The 12,249-nt window shown below is 46.2% G+C and overlaps 1 protein-coding gene across 2 annotated transcripts in view; it reads right to left on the bottom strand.

Annotated features, from left to right (window-relative positions):
- Window positions 1-12,249, bottom strand: part of RNF217 (ring finger protein 217) — a 55,426-nt gene that overhangs the window by 7,208 nt on the left and 35,969 nt on the right. The window contains exons 3-4 of one of the 2 annotated variants that reach the window (XM_068162343.1): window positions 7,850-8,014; window positions 50-251 (exon numbers count right to left, since the gene is read on the bottom strand). In XM_068162343.1, the coding sequence (XP_068018444.1) occupies window positions 50-251; window positions 7,850-8,014 (367 nt within the window). The remainder of the gene's footprint in view (window positions 1-49; window positions 252-7,849; window positions 8,015-12,249) is intronic. The other variant, XM_068162344.1, reaches the window with a different exon arrangement.

Below are 12,249 nucleotides of genomic sequence, written 5' to 3'. Positions count from 1 at the left end.
CCACAAGGCACGCTTCTGCACTCACCACAGGGCACACTTCTGCACTCACCACAGACAGAGCCTCGCACTAATCTCCTTAGGTGTGGTCTCTCGGGGAGGTAGCGGTATTTGCATCCAAAGATACTGAGGTTTGAGGTGTGATCTCCGAAGAAGCGGAGCTGGCGGTATCTCTCCCCACAACGGTAACAGAAGTTAGTGTTACACTGGGAGCAGGTCATGTGGTCACACCCTTCTGTTCTCTGGATGTGGATCTGTATCAGCAGAAGAACAGAAAAAGGTTATTTTGCCCCCCTCTTCTCCCACAGCACAGGGCAGTGGGCACTACCTGGGGCAGTCCAACACTGCAAGCAGCCCCCTGCCCAGCTCAGCACCTGCGTTAATGCTGCAGCTGTGCTAAGACAAACAAGGTGTTCTAAGGCATGTTTCAAAGCACTGGATGTGAGGTACAGCTGGTTATGGCTTTCCAGGCATAATTTTCATTATCACAGAGTGGTGGGAGTTGGAAGGAGCCTCTGGAGATCATCCAGTCCAACCCCCAGAGCAAATCGCAGAACGCTCCAGGTGGGTTTGGAATGCCTCCAGAGATGGAGATCCTACAACCTCTCTGGGCAGCCTGACCCAGGGCTCCACCATCCTGAAAGGGAAGAATTTTTTCCTTTATATTTATGTGGAACCTCCTGTGTTCCAGTTTGTGTCCATTGCCCCTCGTCCTGTCACTGGACACCAGTGAGAAGAGTCTGGCTCCAGCCTCCTGACAGTCACCTTATAGGTATCGATCAGCATTAATGAGATACCTTCTCAGGCTGCTCTTCTCCAAGCTGAACAGCCCCAGTTCTCTCAGCCTCTTCTGGCAAAGAGAAGCTCCAGGCTCCAAATCATCCTGTGGTCCTCCACTGGATTCTCTCCAGTAGCTCTCTGTCTGTCTTGAAATAGGGAGCTCAGAACTGAACACAGTACTCCAGATGAGGCCTCACCAGGGCAGAGCAGACAGGGAGGAGAACCTCAACCTGCTGGCCCCACTCTTCCAATGCACCTCATTCTACATAATCCTTTGTTTGAACACTCTTTGTATAAGGTGAGAATCTGAGTGATCCCTGCCTTTACTGGCAATCTGTTTTTATTACTGAAGTAGACACGTTAGCACCAAACTTGATTAAAAATACAAGCAGCCCAGTAAATATAGTTCTGAACTCTGTTTGACCCTTCCACAGATGCCACCTGTGGCCCTACCCCTTTTCCCACCACCATCACAAATTGATTTGGCATTTTGTGATAAGCACCAGCAAGGCTCAGCTGTCAAGAGTGAATGGTTTGGAAAGTATTGAATTTTATGGCTGGGCTTTTTTTGTTGTTAAAAGAGCAGGATTCCACAACCCATATAGAAGAGTAACATCAAGCTTTCAGAACTGCCCACAACACAGCCTGAAGCTGGGCTGCTCAGGTTTGGCATCCATCTTTCTGCTGATTGCCTGCATAAACAGCTCCATTCCTGTAACTTCATGGATCCTGCATCTTCAATACCTTTCAGAAACACTCACCTCTTGGACACTGCCTGCCATCTTCAGCAAAACTGGTACACTGCCCTATTTGACATGGATTGGTAAAGCTTCAGGTTTAAGTTAATAGCTCTGGGAGCCTTAGATGAGAGGCTAGTCCTAGGACTAAGTAGCTCACTCTGAGTAGTTCACTCTGACAGCTGATTCCAAATCTTGCCAACTGAAAATACAGCTAATGAGACAGAATTCCACAGTGAGATGGCAGATAAAATTACCTAATAACTGAGGCTGGAAGTGACCCTTGGAGGTCATCTGGTTTAGCCCCGAGCTGGGCCAACTTCAAAGTCAGATCAGATGGCTCCAGAGCTCATCCCACTACATTTAAAACATTTCCAAGTATGGGCATGTCATGGTCTTTGAGCAACATATCATAGAATTGTTAAGGTTGGAAGGGACCTCAAGGATCATCTAGCTCCAACCCCCCTGCCATAGGCAGGGACACTTCACACTAGATCAGGCTGCTCAGAGCCACATCCAAACTGGCCTTAAAAACCACCAGGGATGAGGCTTCCACCACCTCCCTGGGCAACCTGTTCCAGCGTCTCTCCACCCGCATGGGGAAGAACTTCTTCCTAACATCCAATCTCAATCTACCCACTTCTAGTTTTGCTCCTTTCCCCCTCAGGTCTATCACTCCCTGACACCCTCAAAAGTCCCTCCCCAGCTTTCTTGTAGCCCCCTTCAGATACAGGAAGGTCACAATTAGCTATTGCAGATATCCCATCCTGATACCTGCAATTTAATCTTGACTTTTCCTCAACCTAGTTCTTAGTTTGGGCTACTGCAAACTTAACAGTAATTATGAAAGAAATTAAGTTGATTGCATGCACCTATCAGAATAAAAAATGCTGTCACTCAGAACATGACCAATGGGGACCTAGAACAGGATAAATCAAATAGTGTGTTACGTGTGGCTGGCAGGTCAAGGGAGGTGATCCTCCCCCTCTGCTCATCTCTGGGGAGACCCCACCTGGAGTACTGCCTCCAGTTCTGGAGCCCCTATTGCAAGAGGGATCTGGAGGTGCTGGAAGGTGTCCAGAGAAGGGCCACAAGGATGAGCAGAGGGCTGGAGCACCTCTCCTATGAGGACAGACTGAAGGAGTTGGGGCTGTTCAGTCTGGAGAAGAGAAGGCTCTGAGGTGACCTCATTGTGGCCTTCCAGTATCTGAAGGGGGCTACAAGAAGGCTGGGGAGGGACTGCTCAGGATCTCAGGTAGTGATAGGACTAGGGGGAATGGAATGAAGCTGGAGGTGGGGAGATTCAGGCTGGAGGTGAGGAGGAAGTTCTTCCCCATGAGTGGTGAAGCCCAGGAATGGGTTGTCCAGGGAGGTGGTTGAGGCCCTGTCCCTGGAGGTGTTTAAGAGCAGGCTGGATGAGGCTCTGGGCAGCCTGATCTAGTGTGGGGTGCCCCTGCCCATGGCAGGGGGGTTGGAACTAGCTGATCCTTGTGGTCCCTTCCAACCCTGACTGATTCTATGATAGAAATTAAGTTGATTGCATGCACCTATCAGAATAAAAAATGATGTCACTCAAAACATGACCAATGGGGACCTAAAACAAGGATGAAATAGTGTGTTACCAATAGTGTTTTCTCTGTCAGTCTTTACATTATGTGGAACTACGACAGGCACCTGGCTCAATGTTAGTTTATATAAAGGTTTTGGAGGGATTGCTGGAGAGAAAGCATTAGCTCCAACCCCACTGAGGTCCAGTTATTAACTATTGGCATATTTATGCTCATGTGCCCAGACAGCTATTAAGACTTTGATGAAGAATGCCTCACAAAGATGGATTTTTTTTTAATAGCAACTCAATAATTTATTAGGACAGAAAAAAGAAAAATAGCAGTACCACTGTGTCCAGTTCTGGTGTCCCCAGCAAAAACAGACACAGACTTGTTGCAGCAAGTTTGGAGTAGGGCCAGAAAGATGATCCAAGGGCTGGAGCACCTCTGCTATGAGGGTAGGCTGAGGGAGCTGGGGTTGTTCAGCCTGGAGAAGAGAAGACACTGGGGGGGACCTTAGAGCTGCCTTCCAATACCTGAAGGGATCCTACAGGAAGGGTGCAGAGGGACTTTTCATGAGGGTGTCTAGCAATAAGACAAGGGAGAATAGTTTGAAGCTGAGGGAGAGTAAGGTTAGACTGGATCTTAGGAAGGAAGTTCTTCAGTGTGAGCGTGGTGAGACTCTGGAATAGGTTGGTTGCCCAGGGAGGCTGTGGATGCCTCCTCCCTGGGGGTTTAAGGCCAGGCTGGATGAGGCCCTGAGCAGCCAAGTCCAGTTGAGTGGCATTCCTGCCCATGGAGGAGAGGTTGGAGCAGATGACTTCTGAGGTCTCTTTCAACCTAAGCCATTCTATGATTACCTCCTAGTTACAGATTTGATTTCTAAACCAAGTGTTCACAGGCTCACAGGATGTCAGGGGTTGGAAGGGACCCAAAGAGATCACTGAGTCCAACCCCTCTGTCAGAGCAGGACCATACAATCTAGCTCAGATCACAGAGGAATGCATCCAAACAGGCCTTGAAAGTCTCCAGGGAAGGAGACTCCATAGGGAAGCCTGTTCCAGTGCTCTGTGACCCTTACAGTAAAGAAGTTCCCCTTGTGTTGATACAAACATTATGAAGGTCATAGGCAGGATGAATTTTCTTCACCTCTAAATAAAAACAAATGGATATCAGGAGTGGGAGTAGCACCACAGGTTTATGAAAAGCTTGAATTCCCCTCTTCAATATTCACTTAGGATACCACATTTCCAGAAAGGACTCATTAACACAGGTTCTTTTGCTGGGCTACTTTCCTAACTGTCCATACTGCCTCTCCCACCATGCAGCAAGTTCTGTTTTCTTTTGATTAAGAAACTTCAAAAGCCCTCCTGAAATCAATAGTCAAAATCATGCTGCTTCAGGCTTCAAAATTAGTGCCTTGACCTGCAGATGTTTTCAGCATGCAGCCTTCTCTTTTGAAGCCAGGAAAAACAGTTTTACACCTGGCATGCTCAATGTAAAACTTATAAAGGATAAAGAGAGTAGAATAGTATGGAGTGGAATGGAATGGAGTGGAATGGAATGGAATGGAATGGAATGGAATGGAATGGAATGGAATGGAATGGAACGGAATGGAACGGAATGGAACGGAATGGTATGGAACAGAATGGTATGGAACAGAATGGTATGGAACAGAATGGTATGGAATAGAATGGTATGGAACAGAATGGTATGGAATAGAATGGTATGGAATAGAATGGTATGGAATAGAATGGTATGGAATAGAATGGTATGGAATAGAATGGTATGGAATAGAATGGTATGGAATAGAATGGTATGGAATAGAATGGTATAGAATAGTATAGTATAGAATAGAATAGTATAGTATAGTATAGAATAGAATAGAATAGAATAGGTTGGAAAAGACCTTCAAGATCATCACGTCCAACTTGGCATCCAACACCACCTAATCAACTAACCCATGGCACCAAGCACCCTATCAAGTCTCCTCCTAAACACCTCCAATGATGGTGACTCCACCACCTCCCTGGGCAGCCCATTCTAATGGGCAATCACTCTCTCTATGTAGAATTTCTTCCTAACATCCAGTCTGAACTTCCCCTGGCACAGCCTGAGACTGTGTCCTCTTGTTCTGGTGTGTTAGAGTAAGCAGTTTTGGTTCATTTCCAGCTCAGCAGCCCTCTTCCCCCTGCTTTTCCACATTCATTCCTTTCTGCTTAATGCATTTTCTTTTCTTCTTTTGGTGGTTTTTTTGTGGGTGTTGTGGTTTTGTTGTTGTTGTCTTTTTATGGGGGACAACTTATTTCAGTAATTGCATCATTTGCATCATCATAAAAAAAAATCTGTATCTGGACACAAGTCAAAGACTAAAAAGCAAAACACTTACTTCTTCCCACTCCCAAAGGAACAAAGTCTGTATTTTACTGTAAGTCTTCCCAGAAAGCGAACATTTTTAGAACTGGCTCAAGCCTATCAGCTCTGACTAACCAGCAAGCTGTTAAAACTCTGTTAAAATATCCCCCCTGTGCAGGAGGCAGGGTAAACAACCAGCTGATGAATTCAGAGCCTTCTGAATTCTGCTCTGTGTGTTGCAGTCTTCTCATTTCCAGCTATGGCAGCATGGGCATTTCTTTTCCCAAGACCAAACTAAAATACTAACCAAGCTGATCAACATTGTCTTAATTGGCACAGGCCTGCATTAGGAATAGTGTGGCCAGCAGGAGCTGGGAAGTCATTGTGCCCTGTACTCTGCTTTGGTTAGGCCGCACCTTGAGTACTGTGTCCAGTTCTGGGCCCCTCAGTTTAAGAAGGACATTGAGACACTTGAATGTGTCCAGAGAAGGGCAACAAGGCTGGGGAGAGGCCTTGAACACAAGCCCTATGAAGAGAGGCTGAGGGAGCTGGGATTGCTTAGCCTGGAGAAGAGGAGGCTCAGGGGTGACCTCATTGCCCTCTACAACTACCTGAGGGGTGGTTGTGGCCAAGAAGGGGTTGGTCTCTTCTCCCAGGCACCCAGCACCAGAATAAGAGGACACAGTCTCAAGCTGCGCCAGGGGAGGTTTAGACTCGAGGTGAGGAGGAAGTTCTTCACCTAGCGAGTCATTCGTCATTGGAATGTGCTGCCCAGGGAGGTGGTTGAGTCATCGTCCCTGGAGGCGTTCAAGAGGAGATTGAATGTGGCACTTGGTGCCATGGTCTAGTCATGGGGTCTGTGTTGATAGGTTGGACTCGATGATCCTCGAGGTCCTTTCCAACCTAAGTTATACTGTGATACTGTGTAAGGCTCCAAGTGTGACAAAATGATACTTTGGACAGTTAGAAGCCAATCTTCCCATTCAGCATTTATTTCCTACCAAATAGTTCTCATTTCCTTACTTTGTCCTCTCCATGAGCAATAGATAGGTTCAGATTAGGTGCTCCCTTCCCAAATAAAGAACAGTTTCTAATCACCATGGTGCTCTTGGGGTTTGGACTTACTACTGCTGGAAAGCAGTGTTGTGAAAAAACAAGAGAGCAAACATAACAGCCACCTTCCCCAGGGGCAGCCAGGCAGGGGTGTGCAGGGCTGCTGCACCTCATCAGAGCAGTGGGAAATATTTCCTCTCCTGCAAGAGGTTAATGGTATCTTTAGGGTGTGGGACTGCACATCAGTATTGAAAATGAATTAATGAGAAAGGCTTGTGAAGAACTGACATGTCATCATTGAAAAGTCCTGGGTTTGGACAAATTTTCAAGTGTCCCTTGGTTACCTTGTTGACAGAGTGCTTTCTGCCTTGCTTCAAAACTGCATTCACCCAAGCTCTTTGGCAATCTTTGATGATCCAAGGGCTGGAAGATGATAAAAGGGCTGAAACACCTCTGTTATAAGGATAGACTGAAGGAGCTGGAGTTGTTCAGCCTGGAGAAGACTCCAGAAGTATCTTAGAGCTGCTTTCCAATATCTGAAAGGATCCTACAGGAAGGCTGGAGAGGGAGTTTTCATTAGGGTATCTAGCAATAGGACAAGGGTGAATGGTTTGAAGCCAATGGAGAGTCGGTTTAGACTGGATCTTAGGGAGAAGTTCTTCAGCACAAGGGTGGTGAGACTCTGGAACAGGTTGCCCAGGGAGGCTGTGGATGCCTCCTCCCTGGAGGTGTTCAAGGCCAGGCTGGATCAGGCCTTGAGCAACTGAATCTAGCTGAGAGGTGTCTCTGCCCATGGTGGGGAGGTTGATGATCTCCGAGTTCCCTTCCAACCTAAGTCATTCTGTGATTCCATGAAAACCTGACAAAGGGCACTGTATTCCTCTAAAGCTTTACATTTCTTAAAAGCTTTATTTGAGGAGCAATTTATTCTGTAGCATGCATTCATTATGAATGTACATCAAAGCCCCCTCTTACGATTTCCACAACGCTTCTTGCCAGGCATTGGAACAGGCTGCCCAGGGAGGTGGTGAAGTCACTGTCCCTGAAGGTGTTCAACGAATGTGTAGACATGGCATGGCACTTGAGGACATGGTTTAGTGGCCATGGTGGTGTTAGGTTGAAGGTTGGACTTGATGACCTTGGGAGGTCTTTTCCAACTAAAACAATTCTGTGATTTACACGCAGAGATGCTGCAGAATCAGTGCAGGAAGCAGCGAGTAAAACACCTGACCTGCTTTTCTCAACAGGTTACTGTCAAGAACCTGCATGGCAGGTGTGAATTCCAATTCCAATGCCCTGCAGAAGCTCCAGATACTTACTTTAAATACCTACTTAAACAGTTGGAAGCCACTACCTGCAAGCCAAGGGAGAGCAGCTCACCTTGCATTTTGGACACTTCTGGGCATTCCTCTGCCCGTGCTCAATTTCATTGGCCCAGTGACGCAACAGCTTGTCTCCCTTCTTGTATTCTTTGCAGTTAACACCTTCATGCCAGGGAGAGTGGCACTTGAAACACCAGACAAATTGGCAAGATGGACACTGGATCTGTACAAATGAGAAAACACCACATGTTTGCAAGCTAGGTGCTGACCCAACTGGAAAGCTCGTTTTAAGCCCATTGCTCTTCAGTTAAGCGAGGAGCTGCCCAAAGGTCTAAGGTCTTTTGAAGGGTCTCTTATTAAAACACAAGAAGTTGTGGAAGCTAACTTGGTCTCCTTCAAAGAGAGAAAATACACAACTAATTGCCAAAGCACAAGGAGTTTGGTTTGGGCAGAGGAACTGCTTCCTGAATTCAGCATCTAGGCTTAAGTGCCAAAAGGCAAAAGCCAGGAAGCTTTTTCAATTGCTGATTGGAGATCACCAAATATTAGCAGCCAGGTTTTAATGTGGTGGATCTTAGTCTTCTAGTAATAAACTTCACTGTGAAGGTTACTACCAGAGAGTACCTGGTCTTCTGAAGAGGCTTTACAGAACTTACAATGATTATGAAGCTTCTGCTAGAAAAAGGTCCTGGGAAAAGGAGCCACAAGCAAAAGCCTCAGCCACAAGGCCACAACTATTACCTGGAAGCTGGGCACCTCCTTTTGCTCTTGATAAAGGGTGAGCTGAGGCTGTGCCCAACAGCCCACTTGCCACAGCCCACACCTAACCACAAACCCCACAAACCAAGCTCCTTAAAATGAGGAAGGAACTATTCTTCCCACTCCCTAAATCATTGCATCAAACAGGTACCATCATCATCATGTCTTCCTCCAGAGCTTGGCTTCTCTTTTTTGTTTGTTTTTTAAAGCCATGGCAGCTGCTGTATTTCTAAAAGGAATAAACAGAGGCACATTGCAGGTGTTTCTCTGATGAAAGCCAGGCCTCCTGTCTGGATGGTGACTAAGGAAAGCAAGACCAAAAACCCACATCTAGACACAGGTACATCCAGGCTCCTACAGTATCTTCACTTCTGCTGTGTTTGGCAGCCAAATGTCTCAGACTGAAAGACAGGAAAAGACATCACTCAAGTGACTGCTGAGCCCTGTCCACCAGCTCCAGTTGCAGCCCAAGCCTGGTACTGCCCTGGTTTTGCACCAGCTGATGGACAGGACTGAAGAATTCAACTAGCCCAAAAACCAGACACAGTTTTTTGATTGTATCCATGTCCAGACCTGGTTTACACCCTGAGCCATGGGCCTGGGTCAGTGCTGGAAATGCATGGTGCAGGGGTTCTGCTCAGAGCACTCATCCTTGAGTGCAGTCACACGTGAAGCCCCCAGAACGTCCTTGCTCCCACTGGTTGCTGTGCTCTCTGCCTAAGCAGACTGACTGGTGGCATGCTGCCTTGGCTCCAGCTAAGAGTCCAAATCAGGGGCTTTGATCTCCCTTAAGCTTTTTGCTGGGGGGCAGCCAAAATTATTATTTATATGTGCAATCCCTAGCTCCATCACTAACAGCATGTTAAGACAAAGCTGACCTGAGCCAGACCTGCCAGAGCTGCATGGAGCTGTCTGCTGCCCTTAATGCTACTCAAGTTCTACACAGAGATAACATTTAAGGGTTTTTTTTTGCCTTTAATGCTCCACATTGCAAACTTCACTGACACAACAGCTCAAGCTGAGCATTTTTATGACCCTAGCTGATCCATTTTTCTTGGAGTGTTTGAGACTTCACCTGCAGAGAGCTTTTCCTTTCTTTTTTACACACTGCAGTGTGCAGCAGTCAGCTGCATGAAGTGATGCAGCTCTGTCTGCAGCACCAAGTATTTTACCTTTAATAATGGACCCAGTGCATTGCTTTAGCTCAGCTCTACCTGCCAATTCACAGCTACACATCAACAGTGCAAGACTGGCAGCTAATGGTTAAGAGAAGTCACAATTTTCCCACTACCCACAAGACAGCTTTTCCCCTCCAGGATCCTCTGCCTGGGCACAAGCCTAAAGTGCACAGAAAGGCAGCAGCAAGACATTGACAGATTGCCTTCTTATTGCAACCTATTAACATCTTGGTTACCAGGTACTAGGCATTGTCCTTGCAAGAATAAACAAACCACTCCTCCTGTTAGCGTTAAAATTCACACATTTCCTTCATATCAAGCAACTTTAAGGGAGTGCAATATTAAAATGCATTAAATTCTGATATCCTGTACCTGGTACAAGAATGCCCTTACTGCTTTCTGTAGCTACAAAGTGATGGGTTTTTGCTAAGGCACTCCCTTAGTAGGTGAATACTGCCCTGATCACATGCTTCCTGTCAATGACATAAGTTCTTGAAGACAGAGGCAGCACAAACCCAGGAAAGAAGAACAAATGAAGCATGTTTGTAGGGGAATGACATCTTCCAGCTGAAAGGTGTGGGTTAGAAACACGATTACTTTCCCCACAAAAACACAGTGATGCCTAAAGCCAAGACAAAAGGCAACACAGAAGTAATACAAAATACAACTGTGTGTTGGCTTACTGGCCCAGATGCTAAGCCAAAGGAAATACATTGTCCTTCATCTCTGCTTCCCAGGTGAATTCTCCTCACAAAAACAGCTGAACAGAAAAGAGGACAATTCCCACTCTGAAGGACCTAAAGGATAGCATATTGATTCCTGCTACACCAAGCCAATACAGAGCACTGATCCACATTTCCAATCTGCACAAGATGGGTTGGATTATTAGCAACTACCCTGCTCAATCCCTCTGCATCTTTTGTGTTCCACTCACAGCCTCCAGGCTTTGAATTTACGTTTCCCAATGACGCATGCCACGGTGCCCTGCTGCTGGGCAGACAGACTCTAGCCAGCACCACACGCTGCATTACTCAGAATCTGCTTCACCTCGGCCAAAGATGCAGCTTGTAGCCACAATTAAAGTGCTCTGCAACCCGAAAGCTTTCATCAGTCACAGCACTCAGACTTGTGAGATAGAATGGGAGTGCTAAAAAGCACTCTGGGAGGCAGCAAGTTAAAGCTTTTTGGCTTAAGCAAAATGCCAAGGAAATTTAAGACATAAGCTCTGCACGTTTGGGTTTAGGGTTGGTTTGGTGAGGGTTTATTTGGTGCACATCTAACACAAATTCATTGCATGCTCTACCTTTCTATTATAGCATGTGTAGAATTGAAGGAAACACAGCAGCCACCAAGACTGGTATTTAGAGTATCACAGTATAACTAAGGTTGGAAGAGACCTTGAGGATCGAGTCCAACCTATCAACACAGACCACATGACTAAACCATGGCACCAAGTGCCACATCCAATCCCCTCTTGAACACCTCCAGGGATGGGGACTCCACCACCTCCCTGGGCAGCACATTCCAATGATGAATGACTCGCTCGGTGAAGAACTTTCTCCTCACCTCGAGTCTAAACCTCCCCACACTCACCTCACCCACTCACACAGATCTCAGATGTTTCCAAATACTTTGCTCAGAAAGTACTGAGACTACAACTGCTTGAACCTCAAAGCCTTGTTGCCATGAATGACCCTGACTACCCAAAGTAAACTAGTGGGAACCATCAACTCCATCATTAGGTTTGGAGCTGCTGGTTTCCTCTTCCAGCTGCCACCCTTGACAGCACCTTTCTCAAAACTGAACTGCTAAACACTTTCCTGTTTTGAATGGGCCACTTGACTTCTCTGCTGTTCAATGCTCTCTGGACATGGCAGGCAATGAACAGTTTGCTCTTTGAAGTATTTATGAATCTTTTGTTGGAAATAGTGGCCACAAAACAGAACTCTAAACGTATTCAAACTTGGATGCAGCATGCTTGAGAAACAGGAGCACAATGGGGCAATTACAGCAGTCTTTCATATTCTTATTCCATTCTTTCTCTGCCTTTCTGAAAGAGAAGTCAAGTATGATTTGCTTTATGCTTCAGCACTGGGGCATGAGATTATCATAACAAGGGCAAAGCAATGCTATCTACATATAATTTAAAGCAGTTTGCCCAGCCAAGCAGACAAACTATACCTGGAAAAAAACTCCCCAAAACATTAGTCTGGTTTTGTTAAAGTATTATTTTCTTCAGAGAAACACTTTCCCATTTATTTTACAACTTCAGTCAAGCAGAGCTGAGAGGATGGATCCACACACAAACTGCCAGCTGGAGGTCACCCTCCCCTGAAACAGAAAAGATTACACACCTTCTCATACCAACCCTTTTGGTTCTCAGCTTTCTGAAACACTGACCTCTCAGGCTAACATTTTCCATTTTCCTAGCTAGCCTCCTTCCTGCAAGCCAGTCTATCATTTTCCTCACCTCCCAGGAAAGGGCCTCTCCAAATTGGTAGGTAACTTCAACACAAAACTC

The sequence above is a fragment of the Melanerpes formicivorus genome, unplaced genomic scaffold, assembly GCF_026170545.1.
Source record: "Melanerpes formicivorus ecotype bairdi unplaced genomic scaffold, bMelFor1.0.p_v2 SCAF_63, whole genome shotgun sequence".
NCBI classification, from domain to species: domain Eukaryota; kingdom Metazoa; phylum Chordata; class Aves; order Piciformes; family Picidae; genus Melanerpes; species Melanerpes formicivorus.
This window is presented reverse-complemented; position numbering and strand designations above follow the sequence as displayed.